This window comes from Nothobranchius furzeri, chromosome 7 (genome assembly GCF_043380555.1).
Source record: "Nothobranchius furzeri strain GRZ-AD chromosome 7, NfurGRZ-RIMD1, whole genome shotgun sequence".
NCBI lineage: Eukaryota > Metazoa > Chordata > Actinopteri > Cyprinodontiformes > Nothobranchiidae > Nothobranchius > Nothobranchius furzeri.
The window spans coordinates 58,875,772-58,900,935 of record NC_091747.1 but is presented as its reverse complement, the minus strand read 5'-3'; the positions used below and the strand labels follow the sequence as shown (position 1 = coordinate 58,900,935).

The 25,164-nt window shown below is 41.2% G+C and overlaps 1 protein-coding gene and 1 long non-coding RNA gene across 3 annotated transcripts in view; one reads left to right on the top strand and one right to left on the bottom strand.

Annotated features, from left to right (window-relative positions):
- The window catches only part of arhgap21a (Rho GTPase activating protein 21a), a 93,224-nt gene that overhangs the window by 58,742 nt on the left and 9,318 nt on the right, over positions 1–25,164 (bottom strand). Inside the window, exon 1 of one of the 2 annotated variants that reach the window (XM_054751042.2) lies at positions 20,188–20,492. The exons of the other annotated variant lie outside the window; for it this stretch is intronic. Within the exon in view, the coding sequence (XP_054607017.2) occupies positions 20,188–20,271 (84 nt within the window). The 5' untranslated portion in view covers positions 20,272–20,492. Of the gene's footprint in view, positions 1–20,187; positions 20,493–25,164 lie in introns of those variants that run through there. 2 annotated transcript variants of the gene reach the window in all.
- On the top strand, positions 23,142–24,082 carry LOC129167073 (uncharacterized). The gene is made up of 2 exons (XR_008565907.2): positions 23,142–23,289; positions 23,854–24,082. It is a non-coding gene; the product is annotated as an uncharacterized lncRNA (long non-coding RNA).

Sequence of the window (25,164 nt, the reverse complement as noted above, 5' to 3'; positions counted from 1 at the left end):
TTCACTCCTCAGCAGCTGCTCTTGCCACAAAAGCTGCAAATATGTTTCTAATGGCATTTCTACTCACTCCCTTGAACTGGTTATTTCAAAATGTTGCATCACTCTGCGTCCTCCAGACATTTTCCCCTCAGGGGGACGTCCGAGTGGCTCAGGAGAGGGGAGATGACAAAGGGACCACAATCATCAGAAAATGCTAAGGAAGCCACATTAATCCTCCTGTCAGGCTGACACAATGATGCAAGATAAACCTAAATATGGTCACCCTTACTGCCTCGACACCTAAAATGTAACACAGGATACTCACCTAACAATTTACCTAATAAATTACTATGAAACAAAACACACTCCAATTTTACCACTCCTGTGTGACTCTTTGAAGGGGTGCTACATTTATAAATCAATGTATTTATAAATCTTCAAAAATGTGATCATTGCTGTTAATATAAAATATGAGGTTGTTGAGCTGTGTGAGTTCCATACCTTGTGCTAAGAGATACTGGTAACACTTTTTAGCCCTTGGATTTCTTAGTAGTGTTAAAAACAGAAAACACTTTTTTGATCTATTGGGTTTGGGTTTTTTCTTGACAGGCAGGTAATTTATTTTCATTTCATACAATAAAAACAGTTATGAAGATGATACTGTTCTTACTTTAAAGTGTATTTGTAGTTTTTACTGTTAATCTCTGGAAATATCCATGAAAATGTTGTTGAAAATGACTTCAATGATGCCCGGTTATTGAAAAATATTGGCGGCTTTGTAACACATTACCATAAAAATCGGGTCTAAGTCTCTGGGCGACGCCATATTAGACATGATGTTTCCTTCTATGGGAGCCCGTGGGGACAAAATGCCTTTACTCATTTGTAACAAATGGTTAAACTTTTGTCATTCATAAACGTTGTTTTACACATTTGCCTTGCCCCTAGTTGTCAGTGATGTGATTGTCATTTTGCTGGAGGTTGAACAACCTAATGAAGTACTCATTCAAAAATTGCGCTCCCAGGGATTTTTGACCCTAATGGCCATCCGTTGGTAAGGGCATACTCGAACACAAAAGACTGCTTGCTTACAATGAGTTAGGTATGTACTGCCCCCTACTGCCAGGGAAAATGCAACTGTCACGTTAAGATCAGGTCCAACCTCGTTTTCATTAGACCATATCTGATTATTAAAATGTGTTTTTACAGTGTGATACTACTGTAAAAACTAATCCAAAGATTTTTTTTTCTCCATACCACATTTTGTGTAGCTTACATTTAAAAGTGCGACATATGTAATGACTGAGAAGATAAGGTTTAATATAAAGATAACATGAATACATCTTCCCCTTCATTGTTAAAACTCACCAAGATTTTGGTCACTATTTATTTATTTATTTTTATTTATTAACTTATATTTCGAGAGGATAAACCACTTGAGATGAACCATCTCGTTTACAAGTGGGTCCTCTATACACATCAAAACAAATAGTAAACCAAGCTAGCAAACAGTATTTCAATGCCACACATTGAAACCACTATAATAATAATAATTATAATAATAATAATAATATCAAACTAAATTAGACTATGATTCTACTAATTTAAACACCCCATTTTGCTTATCATACATCCAGAACTTCCATTTGTCTGAAAGACTCCTTTAAGAAACTGCAAGGCTGCCTGCCGTTAGCCAATGTTTGATGCACAAAGAACGCATATAGAGCTCCGGGAGTTGACGTCACTTCTCCCGGCATGCAATAGTTCAAATCGAAACGGCGCCATATTGGCATGCAGAAGCCGGCAGCTGGACTATTTGTTATTGTCAGAAAACTCAATCAAACGGGAAATATGGTAGATTCCTGTTGTGACCCAGGATGCAGAACAGACGCAGACGACACAAGGAATGAGCCATCTACAGGATTCCCCAAGATCCGGAGCGCCGCAAACGTTGGATCATTGTAATAAAACGCACTAGTGACCGGGCTAAAATGAAACTGTGGGATCCCGAGAGTAAAGGTTTTCACTTATGCAGCGACCGCTTCATATCAGGTACTTAAAACAACGTTTCCTCAACTGTGTATGGTATTTATTTTAAATGCTTTTATTATGATTCTTAGTGGGCTTCCTAAACTTATTTTGGTGTGGCTTTTTCTGTCTTATTACTCATAGCAACAAGTAAACATCATGTAAAACGTTGCCTCGTGAGTTCTGTGTGCTGCCGTTTACGTGTTTTATGATGACAGCAATTAACCGGCTAAGCTGTATTTAATTTTTAAGCAATGGTTGATCAGATCACACATAAAAAGCACTTTGGATTGCTGTTATCTGTCTCACCGAGACTACTTACGTGTAAATCTGTTATTTGTCCGTCCATCCATCCATTTTCATCCGCGTATCCGGAGTCGGGTTGCGGGGGCAGCAGCGTGACTTCCCTCTCCCCAGCCGCCGGAGCCAGCTCCTCCGGGTAAATCCCAAGGGGTTCCCCGGTCAGGTCCGGTGTTGTGCCGGTGTTGTGCCGGTAAGAAGTCCGCTCCGACAGCTTCTGGTGTCGGAGCGGGCAGTAGAGTCGAGAGTCCCAGACCTTCTCCCCAGCTCCTCCGGCCGGGGGAATCCCAAGGGGTTCCCCGGTCAGGTCCGGTGTTGTGCCGGTAAGAAGTCCGCTCCGACAGCTTCTGGCGTTTTTACAAAGTATCCCAGGGGCACGGTAAGGGTCGGAGATGTTTAGTCTATTTAATTTCTGACTATATAAAACGATTTCTTCTGTTTTAAAGTGTGAAGTAAACTCCGACGAAGTAAAATCCAAGCGGATCCCGTTCATGTTCATGGTTACATCTGTTTTTGTTTACCTTTTCTGCACGCCAAAATGGCGTCCACTAACTGAGAGTCACGTGGGGTCCGGAGCTCTATAGCAATGATGCAAGATTAGAAGAGTGTATAGGTGGAGGGTCCACTTATTCAAAATGCATACCTAACCAATCTAGTAATTGGTGGACACACAGCAACACCCATTTAGAAGGACAACTCTGTGTGGCTCAGTGCACAAAGTCAACTACTTAACATTTGAAACGTTGTCCAGGTTGACTCAACACGTGTCAGTAGGGGCATTTTAACCACAGGAATCCATTTTTTTCCCCCAGCACCAAGAAGGTTCTCCCATTAGCAACACATAGAGATAATTTATGCTACCAAACAGTCCTGTACTTAGTTTCCAGTCCACACATGAACATCCCAAATAAAGTTAAAAAAAAAAGCATTCTGTTGTCTCAATTTGTATTTTCCTTAAGCATCTTTAAGTTAGTTTGGATGTAGACGATTGACACAACTACCTAGGAAAATCAGCGGTTGTGTAACTAAACTATTCTGTATTTGAAATCTCCTTAGATATGCAAAAGTTCCTGGCGGAAATATACATTAAGTGCCTTGATAAACAAAATACAATCGGTAGATGCCAAAGCAAGGACAGAGGATTATCAGTGCTAATGATGGCACCCACCAAGGAAAAACCGTACATGTCCTCACGTGCATCTCACTCCCATCTTCTAGTCATCTGGTGAAAAGTTTAAAACCTTCGTTCAAAATTCATAAGTAACCGGCGAGATGCTTCCAACCTCTAAAAATACTACTGCACATAACAGAACATGAAAGATTAATCTGGGTAGGAAACACTTTGCTTGTGATGGCTTCTCTCACGTGCAGCAGCTGCAGGACCATGCTGATAAAACAGTCAGAGCAGCAGCTGCTATAATCTCAGTAGTAATTATTATTACTGGTGGGAGTTGGTCCTTGCGACAGAAGGTTGGCACAAAGCAGAATAAAAGGAGAGAGGCTGGTATTTCCCTGTTCAGGCCTTCGGCACCATAACACAACCTATTTATTATGAACTGAAAACTGGGATTAAATAAAGTTTTAGAACACGTTTTGAATGTTTGGCTGCATGTAAAATGTGTGACCCAGATGAATGTTCGTTGTCGAGTGTCGACCCAATTTATTCATATAGTAAGTTTCAAATTTGTGTGTGTTTTTAAGTAAAAAAAACTGCAAGAAGTCGACAAATCTAAAAGTATGAGTTTGAAAATAAAATGTAATTTTTAAAAGCAATTGTAAAGTGAAAATAACCATTAGATCCTTCATTCCTCCCGATATCTGCTCAGGTTCACAAAGCAAACAGAACTAATTAGATTCTGGTACAAACAGGTTTAAGAAATGATTCAAGTTGGACCAATTTGCACTCAAGAGTCCAGCAAAAATACTACAAACGGACACACTAGGGACAAAGAAAAAAAGCAAAAGAAACATGTTTTTCTTTGAGCTGCAGGTCTTAAGGGATGAAGAACTAAAGTCACTTTCAACATCAAAAAGTAGGCTCATGAATTTTCTGCTGCAATATACAAACATCCCTAGAAGGAATCACATTCATCTTTGTATATCAAACTTTTTAAAATAAACATTAATAACTGATGACTGACACAACCCTGCATATAGAGTTGCAGTAATCAAGCCTAGAAATTACAAAAGCATGGAGTACCCGCTCAAGGTGGGCTCTCGACAGCATATGCTTGATTTTTGCAAGGCGTCTCAGGTGAAAGAAACTGGACCGTATCACAGAGTTGATGTGAGCATCAAATCTCTCAGTTAAGCCACAGAGGCGTTATCATTTAAGACACTGTCAAGGACAACCCAAAAGGTTCACTCTGTGACATCATATTGCATCAAACTGACTCGTGGTTTTGGCTCATGGGTCTTTGCAAACCACGGTTGCCGCATGATTAGGATCCAACACAACACACACGCCAGCGTCAAAATGACAGAAAGAGACTTTACGGTTCTGATGTGGCAAATGATAAACTCACATCACAGCCCAAGAAAAACCCAACAAGACTGCTGGGAAGGGATCACACAGTTTAATTCCATCTCTGCGGGGAGAGATTTATGTCTGTCAGCTGCTTTTTGTGTTGCTGCAGGAAAAGGACATTCCTTCTCCACTCATTCAGCAGCACAGGATGCAGGTCTGATTCTGTGGATCACCACGACTCCAATAACGTCTGAGCTTCTATCTGAAGTCAGCCGGTACTACTTTCTAAAGTCACAGCTGGAGCTTGAGGTCTGGATTGGGCTTAGAAAGGCAACAGAACGGGATGAAGACGTGAGAAGGAAAAAACCCATGGTGTTTGCAAAGTGCTCTTGTTTTGTCTGTTTTATTTCTGTTTATTATGGATTAGCCACCTGAACTGCAAACCAAGAATAACTTGACTCAAACTGCCATGAATTAGTGAAATAAACATGTCAAACAGTAAATCATAAACACTTCTGCTTTGTTGACATGTAAAAAACATCAAAGCATGTCATATGTAAAAACCAAAGAGTCACATGTTTGTGTTTAGTTGAAACATTGGTGTGTTTTTATGTTTTAGAGGTTTTTACAGGAATTCTTTCAGTACAAATGGCTAATTACACAGTAACCACTGCAGGTTAGGTACTAACTAACTACTCATGGGAATGCCATGGAATCTCCACTTTAAAGGTTTTCCTTTTGAAAAGTAAACAATCAGAAACAGTGGCGTCATCAGTGAGATACAGACACCCACTGCATGTATGCTAAGGGTCCCATGAGGCGATGGACTCAGCTAACGTCTGCTGTTCAGGGTGTGGTTCAACAGGGTTAATGTGACCTGCTGTAGACACAGAGACAGACGAGGGATTTGAACAGGGAGGGGCAGGTGTGACCAAACAGTAAAGTCTTGTATTAGCCGAAGAGAGAAGAATATGGTCTTTCAGCTGAGCCAACATCAATGGGTTGAGGACATCTCGCTGGTTGATGCTGTCTGCTTTCTACCAGGATCGTGTGAATTATTGACTGACGTCTGCCATCCCCTTGGGAGGAAAGTCAATCTGCTTTCATTCAAAAAGCGCATTGAGCTAATTTCTGAAGTGGATCAAAGCATTCTTTACAGTGCAGAGTGTTTATCCAAACAGCATCTCTTTTAGCAGCTGACATCAGAGGATCTGTACAGCTATGACAGTCCTTGCTTTTCTTAGTCCTGTTACATTCTGCTCTCTGTAAGTCCATCCAACACAACTCAGTTATGCAATACGAACACAGGCCAGATGAACTGAAGAAAAGTCTATTTAGCTCTCCACCTCTCTGCCTGCTGCGTTGAGCAACTCACCCAATAAACACAGGAATGTTTTCCTCCTGTGTTCGTCCAGCGGGGCTGACATCCAGAAGCCTCAAGGCTGACGAATCAGTTTTCTGTAAGACTGTTGGTTTAATCTGGAGTAAATCATTCCAAGTTCACTGATGAGCAAATCCTTTAAAATAACTACTTAAAGAGATTTCCTATTAATTTTCCACTCATACACAGCCTTCATTTACCGGATCAACACTGCAGGCCAGATGTGGTATTCTTTTTGAAGTCTAGACGGCATCTACAGTAAATTGCATGATGGTATGTTAGGACCATCCCAGAAGAAAGGGGAAATTTTCAGATTAAAACTGAAATTTTTAAAAAGAAGAAAGGAAAGATTCTGCTCCTTTAACATTTCTATTTTTAACTATAGTTTGAGTTTTACAGATGAAAAATAATATTAAAACGTTCTTTGTAAGATTCAGATGTTTTAGGTATGTTTAACACTCTTATTCTGAAGAACTGAAGGAAGCTCTTTGCGTTCCATTGCGGAAGTTGTTGCATCAGAAGTAGCCAAAGGTGTCACGTTCAGAACTTGGAGGACCCGTGATGACACCAAACACAGAAAAGTTCCTTAAAAAGTCTTTATTGGATGTGCCGTTACCAGAGGAGGGCGAGGAAGGAGACAGAGTCGGAGAGAAGGCGTGAGTCAAAAACCAGATCGGGACGAGCAGGTACAGGAAACAGGCTGGAGACGTGGTAGAAGACAGGCGAGGGTCGTGGTGGCAGGCAGAGTTCAAGGCAGGGGTCAGGCGTGAAAACAAGGTCCGGAGGCTGAGATCAGGCAGGGTAAAAGGCTGGAAGATTTACTGACAGAGAGCGTTCAATAATCTGGCACTGGTTAGGGAGCAGGCTGGGAGTTAAATAGCAGAGGGAGCAGATGTGTGGGATGAGCTGATTACAGGAGCAGGTGAGATGAATGAAGCTGATGAGGTGCAGGCTGAGGTTGCTGTGGAAACAGGTCATGGCAGCAGAGGCAGAGGAGGGTGAAAGACAGGACGTCATGACAAAAGGATTGCATCTATTTTAAAAATGCCTAAGTACACACTTGGGGACACAAACCTGCAACCCTCCAGGTGAGTACTTAACTCTACTACTGTCGCCTCATACATGCAAACATTTACGTCTTTCTTTTGTTTGATGCAATTCAAACTCCGACTGCTAGGTGGCAGCAGCTTTTACCGCCTTTATTTTGATGACACAATGAGATCTCACAACTAGATGTGTCTTGGAAGCGTCTGGCTTGAGTTATACCAATAAAAACAGTCTTAAGAATTGCAAATATCTGGATTTTAGTATTGGAATATATAATATTGTCTCTCATGTACTGTGATATATTTTGTACTGCCTTATACCTGCCAACACACATTCCTAATCAGGAGTAATATCTGATTGACAAAAATGCACTGAATGTTTGTCATATCGTTTGAAATCAGATCAATTTTAGCTTAACGAAGAGACCAGGTACTTAAACTAAATCAGTGAATGCACCATAACAGGCTACAGATGCCTGCTAAAACCAGGTCAGATTTGTAAATAAATCAGAAACTGGAATCCGTTTGGAAAACTACAACAAGTGCATGTCTAACAATACTGAAAATCACGTCCAAAACTGCCACTCAAGACCTCACATTCATGCTGGGTTGGTAACCTTAAGTGGAGCATAAAAGCTGTTGGTGGTGCAGTAAGGCCAGATTGAGGACCAGATGGTTTCAGCCAAAAACCCCACTGTGTGTGTGTGTGTGTGTGTGTGTGTGTGTGTGTGTGTGTGTGTGTGTGTGTGTGTGTGTGTGATAAAAAAAAAGAAGTCAATGTCAGTGGAGACACCGAGCAACAGTGCCTGATTAAGCATTAAATCTGCTTCTAATCTGCTGCTGAAGGAGTTATTTTGGTCTAAATCTACAGTGTTGGCTCTCACAAGTAATTAAACTAAATCTGTGCTGGAATACATAAACACACCATCTGATCCTTCACGAGCAAAAGTGGAATTACATGTCAGTCTTTGTCCTACAAGTCAAAGGTCAAGAGTGAGCAGCACCAAACTAGACGCTTGGGCTTTGTGGAGATTTGGACAGATGAAAGCAGTGCTGATCTCAGTGTGTCATCTCCGAGCAGGTGGCTGAGTGTGAGTCAGCTCTAAACACACTTTGAATTAAAAATGGCTTTTTTTTTCCTGTTACTGAACGACTTAGCATGAACAATATACCCTTAAAATAACAATATTTAAATTCAAAAACTGCATTTGTAAACATTCTGCTTCAACTTGATTTATCTGAATATGGAGACATACATTTTATAAGCATCACTCATCATATCAAAGATGTTTTTATAGAGGACATCAACCTACAAAGAAGCACCTTTAAGAAGTTGAAAAGCAGGGCTAAATGACTGGCAAGATGTTTTATGCACTCAAAAACAATTTGCAGTCAAACTTCAGAGCACATCACACGTTACAGTGTAAAGGTGAGTGAGAGCTTGGTGATCGTGAACATATTTAGGCAACAGGGACATCAGTCTAAAGAAGCAACCCCTTTAATCCTTCTATACAAGGTCAGCTGCTAAACTAAGCAACCCCAGCAACAGAAATGTTCTAGCATGGTGACAGGAACAGTGACAGGAGTCACTCTGTAGTTTTGATCTGCTGCATAAGGCCTTTAGTCGGGTTAACTACAAATAAAAATAGGAAGAAGCGTACAATTAGCTACCAAAAAGGGTAAGAAGCTGCAGGACAACAAAATGTAACATTTTATTTCTAAGCAAGGTAGAAGCTAACCGGTTTTAGATGGAAGCATCTGTAGGGATGGGTACCAAATTCTGTACTTTTTAAGGTACCGACCGAATTCCATAGTACCGACCGAGCACCGATTCACGTCAATTCAAACGGTGCCTCGTTTCGGTACCCGTCCTTCATAACGAGAACTTGCCTAGACAGCTGCGCATGCGCAAGAGCGTTATGTCGTCAGTCGCTGCGAGCGAGTTGTAAACAGAGCAGCAAGGGTAGAAAGAACGCACGCTAAAGCTTGGGTCCACTTCACTAAATGCGATGGGTAACTGGGTGATGATGAAACCAGCGACAACGATCTAAGTGAGACATCCTCATCTTAATCTGCTCCGGTAAATCAAATGTTTAAGATAACGTTAGCTTGATAATAATTAACAATTAACAATAATTAACAATCTAAGTGTGAGGCATCATCGTTTTAATCTGCTCCAGCGGTTAAGATAACGTTAGCTTGATATGTTAGCTTCCATTGCCACCATTGTTATCAGCTTCCGTTTCGCTAATGGTGCATTTGCTTTCTCCTCGGAACTCCGAATTTCCAACTAGAAGAACATGAACGCGCTCTAAAGTTTGGCTTCACTTTACTAAATGTGACGGGTGATTGGGTGAAGATGAAACCAGTGACAACGATCTAAGAGTGAGGCATCATCGTTTTAATCTGCTCCAGCGGTTAAGATAACGTTAGCTTGATATGTTAGCTTCCATTGCCACCGTTGTTATCAGCTAATGGTGCGTTCGGCTTCTCCTCGGAAATTCTAGCTTCCCAGTAGGAAAAATCAAATGAAAAAAGACGGCAAAAGGAATGAAGATACACGGTAAATTTAGTTCACAGTAAAGATGTTTGCTTCAGTTTAATTATCAGCTTATAAAACTACAAGGACGATGTTAAAATACAAACAGTTGTATGTTATTTATCGTTATATTTATCAAATATGGTTATGTATTGAGAAAAATATATATTTAATTATAAAAGAGAATTAAAATAATAAACACTCAAAAGTATCGAAAATTGGTACCGTGAAGTACCGGTATCGATTCGTAGGTACCGGGAATTAGTACCGAATCGATTCAAATGTCAAAGGTACCCATCCCTAAGTTTTCCCCTTTTCAGTAATTATGTATAATCTTTTTTAGAAATCCATGTAGTGACAGTCTTACCCTGTCCTGTCCTGGGATAGTAGGGTTGGGCAACATGTCCACGAGATGGGGCTGTCACATGTATTTGGTTACAGGTGGTACAGCTTCTTAAAGGGACAGGAACGTTGCCAACCTGCACACATCTTTTCATTTTTTTATTATCACATTTATTGACGTGGGAAAAATTATCTAGATAAGTCTGAAATTTCGATAACGATAAATTTTCGATTTATTGCCCAGCCCTATGGGATAGATATAGATATTTATTTATTTGCTAAGCCCAGCTCTCATCCCATAGAGCCCCATGCAATTTGTTTTGAGTGCCACTCTGCATTAGCCAATGGCGTTAGACATCTGCTTACACACAGATGTCAATCGCAGAGCGTGCACTTGCATTTGCAGAAGTACCTAGACAGATGCGGAGTTGGCGGCATTTCTTACAGACAAATATTCAGATTCAGATTTCAGATTTAATGGCCAAGTAAAATTACATTTACAAGGAATTTAGCTTCGGTAGATGTTCGCTCTCTAAAGCATACAACAACTACAATAAATGAGAATAAAAATACATTAAAAACACATAAGAACATGTATATATGAAACAGCGTAATAATGTATAAAATGTGTTTTAGCTGTGTCGCCTGGCTAGAGGTAAATGTTCATGAATGAGGTGTGGTTTCCAGCCTCAAAAACATAAATAAATTTTTTTTTACCACTTTCCTGCAGCTTTTTCTGTGCCACTTGGCAATGGTGCATACCAAGATCAATCACTGATTGAGCTAATCGTGCTTAATTCTGACTGATTTCTGACACCAGATGATATTTTGCTGCATCTCCTGAGAAAACTAAAACTTTAACTTAGCTACAACTTTATTTCAACAATGCACCACCAGCCAGATGAACACGAAGGCACATAAAAATCACACACAAGAAAAATGAGCTACAATAAACATGTGAATCCATGCAACTCCAGCTCCATTCTGAAGGAACAGCTACAGAACTACAGATAAAATCATGCAACACTTTGTAAACATCTGCCAGTTTCATTTAAAGCACCTCATGGGGGGTTGTGCTTTGAGGAAAACCCACTCGATCCTATCAGATCGTTGCACAAACAGGTTGCACAAATGTGTTGTCACCTTCAGTTTGAGTGCACGTATGCCCTTAAGATTATTACAACCCAACAGGCCAGAGCTGAGAATAAAGCCTGATTCATCAGCTTCGCACGGATTGACGGAAGCTTTTGCTCTCATGCTTCTCCGTCTCTGGGGAGTGTTGCAAAGCAATTCCCCGGCAGGACAACAGAGGGCGTAGCGCTGTTCTGTGGTATCCTGTCATGTATCGGTCCACGATAGTGTGTTTATATTGTGTTTTTTGTGTATATAAGAGACTTTTAACACGGACATATTTGTCTCTCATTCTCCTCCACCTCTTCATGGGCTCGCCACCTCTAAACCCACGTTTCCTGTCATTTCTGTCCACAAATAAAACACTTGCTGCACATCTTTTCACTCCTCCAGTCACGGGGGAATTAGACGTTCATGTTTTTAGAGTTTTTTCGCGAGGTATTCTTCAAGCTTCTCCGTGTCTGCCGCTAGTTATCCTCGGCTCTCTTTATGTTTTTGAGGGCGCAATGGCGGCGGCGTCCTGACCAATCACAAGCTTGCGTTCTCCGTCTCGACGGACAGATGTTTAGAAAAGAGAGCTCGACTCCGTCCGTCCTTGCGGGGCTCTCCAGCAGGCCCGCAAGGACGGATAATGGCGTTGCGTGTCTCTGCACTGACGCAGACGGAGGAGCATGAATCAGGCTTGAGACGTCGGACCCTGTAATGAGAGGCCTCAACATTAACGAGGGGAGAGATGGTGAAGAGAAAGTAGGGAGGAGAAGATCGGTGCAGTAGTTTCCAGGTAACGATTGTAAACACAGTCACAGCAACACTGAACAGCAAGCAAATCAATGCAAGAAGCTGCATAATTATATGCTGACAAAGACCAGCAAGAGCGGCTGTTTAACAACTGAAGGGATGGAATTACTCAGCACATTTGTGTAATCTACTCGGCAAACAAGAGTGTGAATACCACCCCTGACAGAATACTTGCCACCATGATAAAGCACTGAGCTGCTTATTATTTTATGGCCACACCATTTTCCACAAACATCATTCCACAACTTTAAACTCAAATGATTTGGCACATCCACAGGGTTTCTTATTCCCCCCTGGATGAAGCTCCTACAAACAGGACTAAAAAGTTTCCTGGAAATTTCTAGACAAACTGACCCAAAATTCCACAGCACATCAACACCTTTACAACACAATGAAGCCACTGTTAAGAGGTCGAGAGGAAAAAAATACTACGCTGCATTTTTATCATCTTTTTTCCTGCACCAACGGTCCCCAAAAGCACACAGTGCTCCTTTAGAGGTACGGATGACGGAAACTGTTTTCTAGTAAAATGCTGGAAAATTCAGGCGGAATACAGTCAGGCCAGTATAGTGTAAAGCTGTCCAGTGCAGGTCTCTGAGGAGGGTGACGCAATGAAGGATGGGAGGGGATGTTGAGGAGAGGAGAGGAGGCACAAATATGTTGACTATTACAAACCGAAGCCCCCTCCTCCACCTCCTCCGTGTCCACGGCGGTCCCACCCAACGCTGAGGCCCATCTGGAGCGCCTCGTGACCCAGCTGATTAAAAGCAGTTGGTGAGACACGGCTAGAGGAATGTTGAGGCAGCAGAAAGACCCAGAGGTGTATGTCAAAAAGTAGATGAGTGCAGCGTGTATGTGGTGCTCTGTTTATGTGCACGACCCGCTAGGCGTCCATTAGCACCGGTCGTCAGCAATCAATCAAATGTGAGCAGAGAGGGGCTGGAGTTAAAGCTGATGGATGTCCCCGATGAGCCTGACGGGCTGGCTGAATGAGAGCATTACTGCACCTGAATCACAGCTCTATCCTCCTTGACCCCATTAGACTCCACACAGCAGCACTTACAAACTGGGTGCTCAGGATTACGCTTCTCCAACAATCCCGATCGATAAAAACCAATGACTTTAACTCAAACAGATCCCCAAGCTGTGATTCCTTTCTTTAACTGCTCATCTGTTCTTAAAATAACGTGGATATCCACACTCACACCCTCAAAACCAAAGTACTTACTAGTTGCACCTAGTGCGAGCCGGGCAGGTACCCATCTCTGATGATTGCTCACGACAGAAGAGCTTACAGTCGGTCTTTATTGCCGTCTTCCCAACAGGGGCTACCCAACGCGGTTAATGCTAGCCCTAACACGTGTTTTACTGCTTGATTGAATAATGAAGAGATGAGAGACGAGAAAGAAAGCCACACGACCGAGGTCTGCACCAAAACACAGCCAGAGGAGTATCACGCGGTGAGGCCTGAATACTTTGGCTTTAAAGCTGTGTTTTCATACATGATGTGGTCGCACAGCTGTCAACGACACTTTCCATATATTTTACCAAACTCTACCCTGCACTCACTAACAAAACCCAAATTCTATTTTGTTTTCATACAGAATGATTAGAAAGGCTGGTGTTTTAAATGTAGCTTTGCGTTAAGTTATCCTTGTTTTTGTTATTTAGTTTGGCTAATAAAAGTGAATTTGAGCCATGTTTTCCATAATGGAGCATTTCCACTTGGCTGCCTTTTTTCTTCCCGTAAATGTTTGGACGTTTTGCTGCTCTGGATGCTTTGCACACGGTGTTGCAACAGCAAGTGACTCAAGTATTGATAAAGCTGCAGGTGTTTTATTTTCCTTCCCAGGAAACTGGAACCTAAATAGATTTTTCATTCATTTTATTGTTATCTTTGTGTTTTCTGGTTGAACCAGGAGGGTCCCATCGAGATAAACAATCTTTTTTTCAAAGGAGTTCTGGGGGCTCATGAATTATGGTATCCTAAAGTCTGTGCCTCACTGTGCTTGGACTAGTCTGGAGAGACGTACAAAAATGCTGCGATGCAACAAGGTTTGTGTCAATGTAATGCAAATTTTACGGCTGTAGTTTTTTTTCCAGAAAGTGCATCAACTTGCTCGCAGCTCACATACATTTTTTTCTTTTCAATTTTGTAATTCTCTGAAGGACTGATTTTCATTTTTGTTTCTGTTTCATTGGCTGCAAACTCCAGCTTCAGCACACATTTCTCGTGCTTTCTGGCTCAAAAGCAGAATTATGAAGGTTCCAGATGGGTTTCAAGCTCCCTTGGTGACTCTGTTACTGTTTTCGGAGAAAATTACTTTAAAAAAGCTTCAAACATTCCAGCAACATGGAAACAAGACACTATCACTTAGAAAAGATAATTGAGAACCATTCATTTTGTAATTTGTCACCACCCAGTGAGATACTGGCTTTGGGATCTTCTTCAAATAAGGAATTTTTGAAGAGCTGGTTCTACTATAACTGGTGTTTTTTCAGACTTACATGAATGATGAGTTCATCCAAATGCATCTTCTGGCCTAAAATGAATAAGAAGTAACTTCCTGATTAGTCACCAACAGATGCAGTCCAGTGAGACTGGAAGGACTGGAAGGTCTAACACAGCTCCACCTCATCAGTCTACTTCAGCGGACCCTCATAAGATGATAAAGTAGGGCTGGTGATTATGGCAAGGTCTAGTTTGATTTGCAGCCAGGGGACACATAATCCACTCGCTGAGTTTCCAAACATCTCAACCAATCAAAATAAGAAACGGCAATCCCGCTATATCCTCACAATTCTCACAAAAATCCCAAGTACTTTATCTACTTCACAGAGAACCAATAACACAGCTAAATTTAATTAAATAAAAAATGTGCACAAATAAGTCTTCTGGCAAATGTGATTGTCAAGCAGGGCTTGTAGCAGAACTAAACAAGCCAGGCCCTGATCACCACACCCTGACCCAGCTGGAAAACATAACAACCACATACTCTTCATCTCTTCCCATTTCCTCCTCATCTTGCTGCACCATAGAGCAATTTGCATCTCATACTTCAGGATCTCCATCATCAGTATTTTTATTTACTTTGCTTTAGTCTGAATTTTCCCTGATGGTTTTATAATCTTTCACTGGCAATGATGGAGGGAGTGTCCACTGTGTTCTCCGTCACTATGGTAAACACCCAGTCGGCCAGTGAGCCACTCACTCTGGCATGCAAAAAGACCCTTTTAAAAAATAAAGCCAAAAGGAAAACAGATGGATTTTGTTTGTCTCAGAAAAACAGAAAAAGGCAATAAGAGGTGAAGAGAAATGTACAATTTTAGGTACAACAGCCCTGACCTCACCTCTGACACTATCAACGTAGTTTTGGTTTCAATTCATCTCTGCTGATTCAAAAATCAGGGCTCTGTCCGGGTGTGGGTGTGTTCTGATTGTTAATGTATTCGTCAGCATCGATAAAATGTGATGGAGAGGTCAACTGATGAGAACAGAGGACGCTATTCTCAATGCGTTGCCCCCATTTTTAAAACGTGAGATGAAAACATTTACAGAACAGATGGAAGGACAAGAGAAAGACATTAAATGTTATATTTGAAAACAATATTGCAAAAGAATAAGGAACAGCAATCCATCTGAGCTAAACGAGGCCGCCCAAGTCAAGTGTTCTGTTCTGATAGCTGTGGAGTAGAGGAAGGGTAACGACACACACCGATGATCTATGGATTCTCTGTCAGGACTCTGCAGAGGGATTATTCAAACCTCCTCTTCCTTATGCTCACTGTCATGCATGACGTAAACACTCTTAGTTGTTTCAAACACAGAGCAACAGCAAACACACAGAGCAACAGCAGCTTAGCAATTTCAAACATAAAGAATACATCCAATGAGGAGAAATAAATCATCGCCATAGCAACCCACTTCTCTCACAGCTCGCTGGTAGCATTTATAACATCTTCTGGGGGGGGGGGTCTTTTCTGCATGAAAATAAAAATGACATCTTCCAATAAAAAAACTATCTGAGAAATGCATGTTCATAAAGCTCCACCCACTGGTGATGCTGCCCCAGCCGTGTCTGCAATGCACCAAAGAGAGCTGCAGCTTCTCCAAGCCTCTTTTTTATCACAGAGGCTGAGCAGACTATCTCTCTCGTCTCTCCGTGGCTTTTTCATGATGAGAAGATTCAAGCTTTTAAGTGTCACCCTCTGCAGCGTTACCAAGGTTACCGTTCAAGGAGGAGGTGGGTTTTTCTAAATAAAGCACCTGGAAATGAGAACACTCAGAAAAGCAGCGCGACAGTGTGTTTACTGCGGCAGCGTGCACATGTCACCAGGATTATGTGCCTGCGTGGGGGGGGGGGGGGGGTAGTTGTGGCAGTATGAGGTGAATCAGCATTCTGTTCACGCATCTTTTCACTACTACTGCTGAGCACAGTACAGCATGTGCCACAGCACTGCAGACAGCTACAGAACGGTGCACAAGTCCTAGACTGTCTCTACATTCTCAAAAATTTCCTTTGAAGAAACATAAATGTCTGGATGTCTTTCAAAAGTGGTTTTGAGATACAATTTTTTTAAAACATTTCTGAAGCTTTTTATTAGTTTTTTCTTGGGACTTTGGCTCATTTTTCCACTCACTTTGAGTCCAAAATCTGATTTTTTGTTTTATAATTTGTAACATTAATCCTTTTCCTTGACATTTTTAAACACAGGAAGGAACTAAACAGAAAATGAGAGACAAAGAAGCAGTAGTCCAGAATGATGCTAGTGTTCTTGCAGAAAACATGTATTTAAAACATTTTGTTACAAATATCTGAGCTGTGCCCAACCCTTCATGCAACTACCCATTTACCAGGGTTCCCGACTGGAACTCACAATAACTCACTATCTATTAATAGTTTTATTACTGTTATCTCGTGATTTTAGAAGGTTTTGCGTTAAATGAGCATGAGGTTCACTAATTACATTAAAACTATGAAACCAGGCCTGAAATAGCATAATTAAAACTAGCATATAAGACAAGTACATTAAAGACAATACATAATATGTTTGTATGTGAATGAAACAGACCAAAAAAGACTCTTAAATTAAAAGTTAAACTATTTTCTAAGGGGAAATTTGCACACAGGCTTATGTGTTTCCTCACGGCTCAAGCTCTGGTGTCTGCTCAGGATTGATTTGAAAGTTTTATGACTCCCCTTCCCTCACTTTTTCCCGCCTAATCTCACTGCCCCTAAACTGCTTTCATATGCTAATAAATGTGCAATTGTGCTGGGCAGCAGCTTGGAATGTCTCCTCACAAAGGAGACATGGAGATAGGAGAGGAGAGAAAGGGACAGACAGAAAGAAAGAGACGGATGACAGACAACAGAGGCTCAAACTGCTGGAAAAACCACAAACTCGCTTCAAAAACCACAAGAAGCCAAAGAGCAGCTTTTTTTTTTAGTGTGTGGCAGTGAGCCAGTTTTGGTGCATTTCTTTTAAATCCTTGCACACAATTTAGAAAATTTAAAAACCTAATAATAAAAAAGAGCTACATTGGGTTGACGTGCAGGAGAATCTGAAGATGTTCTTGCACTTAAAAAGTACAAGAAAGTTATAAATATTCAATACACACTACAAACTGTAACCTGGTAAATCTAATTTACATGCACCCCCCCCCCACCCCCCCCACCCTGTTGTATTGACTATGGTGCAATAGTAAAGGGATGTCAGTGCATGAGGGAGACAGCCATCCACCACGTGAAGAAGCTCAGAGCCAGAAGCATCCAAACAAAGACCGGACGTGCACCCAGACAGTCACCCCAGCCAACCCCTCAGAGACAGAGAGCAGGTGGGCCAATTAGAGTCCTCAGTCCCCCCCCCCCCCCCCCCCCCCACCACCACCACCACCCAGATGCAAGCAATGCCTTTTATAATTGGTTTTCTCATCTATGAATTATTAATCCTGGTTCCTCTTAGAGGGTTGGAACAGTGTTTGGCTGTGTTGGCGTGGCCTCTGACACAAAGATTACAACATGTCTCAGTGTCACGGCGAAGACATCAGTTTAGTTTGAACATCTTCTTCAAGGACGGCAGAAGTTTTAATGGTTGAAAATCATTTAAAAATCAATAGGAATTTAATCAGCGTTTGAGCACTTAGCTGCTAAAGTAGCCACATGGTTGCATTATGGGTGATTTAGTCCGAAGTCGAGGCGCTGAGAGGAAAGTGTCCCTAGTTTAGCTGCAGTAACATCATCGTTGCATCATTCTGGTTACTTAGGTGCCTGTTTATGGTCTTTCACAATTCGCGCTGCTAAGATCCATAAATTAACCATTTTTTGAGGGATTCCGGATTGACCCAACAAGTTAGCACAAGACGGAGGCCTTGATATTTTAGTTTCTGAAATGGTTTGAGAAAATGTTTCAAACTAGACACAGAGATGGCAAAGAGTGTCTATATCTGTTCTAGAACACCTTGAAATTTAGTTTCTGAGTCAGGAAGTGGAAAAAATGTGCCGACATTGAGAGGGAGTTTGGGATCTTTGGAACAATGTTGGGACTGATTTGAGATAAAATCCTGTGTCCTGAGAACAAAACTTAAAAGTGGGCACACACTCATGAATTCAGTCACTAATAAGACAAGGAGAGAAGGATACACAACGTAAACAAAACATTGTGCCTAACTTGTAACAAGTCAATAAACAACGTTAAAGCTTTTTGAAGTTTCACACATGAACTCTAAATGAATCCTTTAGTCACAGCCGATCAGCAGTCCTGAAGTGGTAGAAGGCGTTTTGCTGACAGCTGCAATAACAGTGGGTGGTGCTTTAGAATAACACAGAATATTAAAGATCCACTTGTCTGGTTCTCAAATCAGCTGAGGAAATGATCAAGTGCTTGTCAATGGAAAGCTGTTATATCATATAATAAAACAAAATGTAAAATGTTTAAAATGGCATTTGTGTGTTTATTTGTTTATGTAAGGGTTGTTTTTCCACACTTGTGTTTCACATTTTATTTATTTAATATTTCCACATTAGGAGAAATTATTCAGTTCTATTTTATTATATTTTGCATTAAGTTCCAATCAGATTAGGGAAACAAACACTTTCTTATGTAATAGTTGCTGACCCAAGAGATGGGAATTGAAATAATTGGATCTGATTTAAATAATGAAGAAGTAACCAGAGTTATTTTCCAGAAAATCTGTGAAATGTTGGTTTACAAGACAAAGTTATTAATGAGGACAAACATTCCGGGCATGTCATCGTTTTAGTACAGCCTTGCAGTTATCGACAGCAGTGTTGCTGATTCCCTGGCTGCTCTTTCTCAGTCTCACACCAGGTGTTAGCCTGTAAATATTTCATGAGGCCTTGGTGCTGCACTGCTGGTGCAAAAAAGCTGTTTTCAGCGGCTCGGACAGCAGCAGCACTCTGGAAACAGAGGCCTATCAGTTCAGCTTGGGACAGAAACAATTTTCAGCACAGCTAAAATTAAATTAGGGGAAGGGGGCACGCCACATTGCTCCATGCAGCAAGGCTTCTTTTACTCCTCGCACCACACATTCCATGGTAAAATAAAAAACTGAGATAGCAGGGAAAAAACTGTAGGAAACAACGAACTTTCTGTGTCCAGAGCAAAAGCCAAAGAGTCAAATCAGAAATATGACTAGTTTTAAAGGGAGCCAAGAGCTGACTTCTGTGCACATGGATACAAACTACCCACACCAGATAAACAACAATGAGCTCTTTAGGAGAGCTCTCTGTGGTCAGTGAGATGCACCATCCTTCTGTGTTTGGTGCAAAAGTTGCACAAAGCATCTTTAAAGAAAGTCGTCTGACAAAGAGATTCACAGCTTAACATAACTGGATCAGAGTGACTTTACAATGCACGAGAAGTTTGGTGTGTCTGTGTGGCAGCACAGGGATACTTGGAGGTCAGCATGCCAAGCGCTCCTTGGTCTCCTGTTCCACGCCACACTTTTGAATGAATGCTTGTTATTAATAGCAACATTTCAGGGATGCCTTTCCTGGAGAACTCCTGGGAGCAACATGGGGGAGAAAGGGGATGAAAGCTCATAAGAAAGGTGATGAGAGGCGATGAAGACCTGCAGACAGCATGCTATAATAAAAAATATCCTGAGAAACAGAAGAAAAGTTGCTCCAGACTGATAAATCCATATGAAACTGACCTGATTGTTCCAGGCGCAGTACAGATCACAAATCAAGTTCCAGTTGTTCCTGATCATACAGTCCAGAACTTCAAAATGAGACATTTGCACTGAAACAAAAACACAAGCTGACTGGACACCTGCACCTCAGCTGTGTTTACCAATCCCTGTTGATGCTTCCGGAGGCGCCCTGCTGGCAGCAATACTCCTCAAAGCCAGGGAGGAAAGGGAGCGTGCAGAGAGGTGAGACCGAACCATCAGCCGAAGGCAAGGGGTTCACCTCTGCGCCCATCTGTGAGCCCTGCGGGTATCCTGTCAGCTGTGGCCGTCAGCCCAGCCACGCTTCATTAGCTGTCAGTTAATTATTCATGCTGCATGAAAACTCACAGGGATTATCTCAGAATATTAAAAAGAAGAAATATATTAGTAATCCGGTGCAAAAAGGTCCAACTAGGTGTCGACATGAAACAAAGGCAACGTCACAGCGAGACAGCCAAATTCAAGATATAAGGAGGAGAATAAGAAGAATTTAGGAAAAGAGAGCGGGATGCAGTTTTTCCTTTCTTCAGCATCCTTTCAGCTCGCTGTACCTCCTTGTGCTCGTCTCTGCAGCAGTGCCAGGCAGAGGCAGCAAGAGACTCGGAGCACCAAAAAAAAAAAAATCACTCCAGATTAACGTGCATCAGGCCGCAATGCAGGACACAGTCACACAGGAAGGCGTTTCCTCTTCTGCCCCAGTAACAGTCTCATCCTTTAGTAAAACAGAGCATGCATGAGGTTTGAAGTTGTCCTGCAGCTCCTAAGAACTATACTGCTTCAAACTCTAAATCGGACTACTTCTGCACATCAGCAATGCGGGATGCTACGCAGTCAGAGTTTTTTTTTCTCATTACTCTGTAAAAAGATCTTCACTCTACGGTGGACGATGAGCAGAGTGCTGCAGCCCCCACCATCAGAAGTCGGCCTCAAATATGTTAACGTCACAGGAAATCAGTTTTTTACACAAGAAAGGCTGGAAACTGAACACAGAAATTTTAATCTACCATACACACCAAACCTACTGGCACTACAGAGCGGTTATGTTGATGGTTTAGAGTTAAAATTCAGAGTTATTGTCCAGACAAAAGACTGTCAGGCCAAAAGGTCATGCCAAAAAAGGAAAGATTTACATTATAATATTTATTTGACCTGCTATGATGTCATTTTAGGTCAAAAAGGATGCAGATGGTTCCTGGGCTGCATGGTGGCGCAGTGGTTAGCACTGTTGCCTTGCAGCACGACGGTTGCAGGTTCGAAACTCGACTCGGCTGCTGCCTTTCTGCGTGGAGTTGCATGTTCTCCCCATGCATGCGTGGGTTTCCTCCGGATACTCCGGTTTCCCCCACAGATCACAACATGCCCTATAGGTTATAAATTGTAAGTCGCTTTGGATAAAAGTGTCTGCTAAATGAATAAACAAACATATTTTAGTCACATGAATATGAATAGTTTTTAGGCTGATTGTTGATACTGACAGCATGCAGGGACTTGGTGCTCAGAAGTGGAATCAAAGGAACATCATCACTTCAAAAAATATTAATAAGCTTATTTAACATTACAACCTCTACAGAGAATGAGCTAATATTAGTACTGAGACAAGGCAAAACTATAAAATAGTAAAGAAAGTATCTCTCTTTTCTCATTTTTACCACAGTAAAGTAATCCAACACTTAGCTGAGTCATTGTGGGCATCAGGAAAGGTTCTCATTTTTATTCAGTTTAAGTGTGAGAAATGTGAGACAACTTTGGGACTGGTTGGTGTAACGGAATGAAATGACTGTTTTCCACCTAAAAGCCCCCCCCCCCCCCCCCCCCCCAGCAAGAACTAATCTGCATGAGATATTGTTCAAGGTCTCATGCATCCGCATCTAAACTGTTTTCCTTTCCAGCCCAAGAGAAGAAAGGACTCTTTCTATTTTTAATAAAGCTAATCAAACAAAGTGTTAGTCCAATAATAATGTGGACCAATCTGTGAAATGACAATGTTATGATTAGTAAGTTTTAATAAGTAATATGACTTCAATCTAGCTGCACAAGACATCCTGATCACACGTAATGTAAACGCATGACACGTTGCTTTTACTCATCCAATCGGATCCTTCCTTTCTGAAGCGTGGCATAGTCTCTGTGGTGTTTATAAATCTGTCCAACTTTAATTCGACCGTAAATCAAAACATCCCGATTAATAAAACCAGTCCCCACACCATCTTAAGACAGTTCACCGCATTCTAAGAGACGTATCGGACCGGCCACCCGGACTTCCTTTTAAGCAAAGAACCAACAAGCTGGATAAAATCTGTTGCATTTTACCAACCAAGCAACGGTTCCTTTCAGAATAAAAGCTGAACTCACTGACCCTCCGGGTCCATCTGACGCTGTCAACCAACGGTCGCTTTTTACCTGGAGACAATCCAAAGACTAGTCTGCCATACTGCTGATGCTGTTTCATCGGCTCCGGTACCGAAGGGGGGGTCCGAGGACCTGGCATTCTGGATCTGTACAGAGGTCTCATCCTGAAGGGTATGTGTGGAGCGACAATATGGCGTCTCATGTGTTTATGAAACTCCGATCATAGCTTAAGATTAGAGCTGAAACAACTAATCGATTTAATCGATTATAATCGATTATTAAAATAGTTAACAACTTTTTTAGTCATCGATTAGTTGTTTAATAATCATATTTTACCGCATAAAGTCTATTTTTTACCACAATCTGACATCGGTTACAATCTGTTAAATTTGCCGCCAGTGTGTGGCAGTAATGAGCCACTGATCTACCAGTGGGGCCGTAGAAGAAGAAATTAGCCAATAAGTGCCCTCGGTTTTCATGACGTATCACGTTACTGACGCGCATCTTGCTGTGAGAGATGGCGGATCAACAACAAATACGGAAGAAAAATAGAAGCGACAAAACAAGAGAAACCCCGGACAAAAACCTCACGAGTATGGGAGCACTTCACTAGATGCCTTGAAAAGACCGGTGACCAACAAAATATGCAAAAACCATGGCACGACGGAAGCACGACGTCCCTAAGTGAACATTTGAGACGAAAACGTGGGGGCTGATGCAGCAGAGGAATGTCCGGTAAGTAACAGAAAATAAACAAGCTAACGCAGATCAGATTTGGGACTTAGTGTTAGCTGAGTTCGTTATAGTGGATGTTAAACATGTTTTTTTTTTGCCGCGTCAGTTTACGGTGTTCTACTTCTGATTGACTAGATGCAATCGTGAATCTCCTCCGTGTTGTGAATCATGCGCTTGCCAAATTTAGCACGTCTGTTTATAAGAATGTTCTCGTTAAGAGAAAAACGGCACAAACCCATAACTGTGTTCCTCATTCAAAAAAGGACAACTCCGCGGAGAAAAATATACAGACGAGCTGTGTCCAGGTGAATATAACGCGGCATAGTTGTACGCTTTCAATTTTTAAATACAGGAGAAATTCAGAAAGTCCTTTTTTTAACTATTAAAAGGCTGTTTTACTATCTAACGCTGTAAAACGCCTCACAACACATTTTTGTCAAAATAAATGATCACTGTATATTGTTAATTAATTCAAATAATGTAATATTGATTTAGTGTTGTAGTGTGTGTGCTGCTTTATTTTATATGTGTACTTAATTCAGTTTATTTGTGTTTCTTATGCAGAAAAAAACAAGCAACGATGGACAACTACATGGGGAACAAGACACTCACCCCCAGCAATGCATACCACTTACAAACTCTATTCCAGATTCTACATTATTTTTTATGGAATTTACCTCTTATATTTTGATGCCAAAAAAATTTTCTGGACTGATATTTTGCACTGTTTAGCTCATTTTACACTGCTGACTGTGGTCATGTGCAATAAAATAGATTGCAGTCAACTGCACAATTCTCTTATGTTTTTCTTTTTCTTAACTGAAATGTATTCATCACTTGTATAGGTTAAATAGCTAAACAATAACAAACCGATTAATCGATTAATCGAAAAAAGAATCGACAGATTAATCGATTATGAAAATAATCGTTAGTTGCAGCCCTACTTAAGATCAAAACATCACTTCATCACCCAGACTTGCTTCTGCGGATACGAGAGTTCTGATGACAAACATCACTCTCACATACACCATTCATCTCACGTCTCATTCACACCAAGATCCATCCATTCACTTAGAGTTTAGAGTTAGTCTTGTTTAAAACTGTTTAGAAATAAATCTTCTTAAACGTTTTAAAGGTGACTCTCTCTTCTCTTGTCTCTCAGTTAATATGAATTGTTACATAATCCCTGCAATAAAAAGTTCCAATCTTCTGGTTAAAAGTACCCAAAGATCCATAAGATTGATTTCATATTTACTATGGAATCTCGTGTCTTATGGCTCATTAAATAGGTGTAAATTAAATTCTTACATTGGCAACCAAACGACAAATAAGAATGGACCCAGCCAGATAAAAAACCTTGTTCCAATGAAAAAGAAACTACGACGCATATTTCTTCTCACTAGTCTCCAGCAGTTAAACAAGACTTCCTTTTTCTGGATTAGAGAGAATGACTTTGGTCGAAGCTGGGTGCAAATAAACTCTGAAAATATGGATGGGTCTAATCTCCACAAAGCACTAATCCCCAGAAACAGAGCTTCCTTTTGAATGAGTTAAAAACCTGCTAAAACTCTTCTTCGTTTTAAAAAAACAGAGATTAGCCGCTCATTTTCAAGAGAAATGGCTGCAATTTGTTTTAACATTCTGAATGCTATCATTTTAGCTTAAAATTAACACATATTGGAATAAATAAAAATGTTGAATCAATAGGTTATGACAGTCTGAATAACATCTGCTCAGTAAACAGCTGTGACCCCCCCCCCCCATCACAAGCCAGGAATAGTCCAGTAAAGAGTAAAAGCATGTGGCCTGCCCCCACAATGAAGCCAATATAATCTAATCAGTGCTCATTTATGGATCTTGTGGAGCTCTCACACA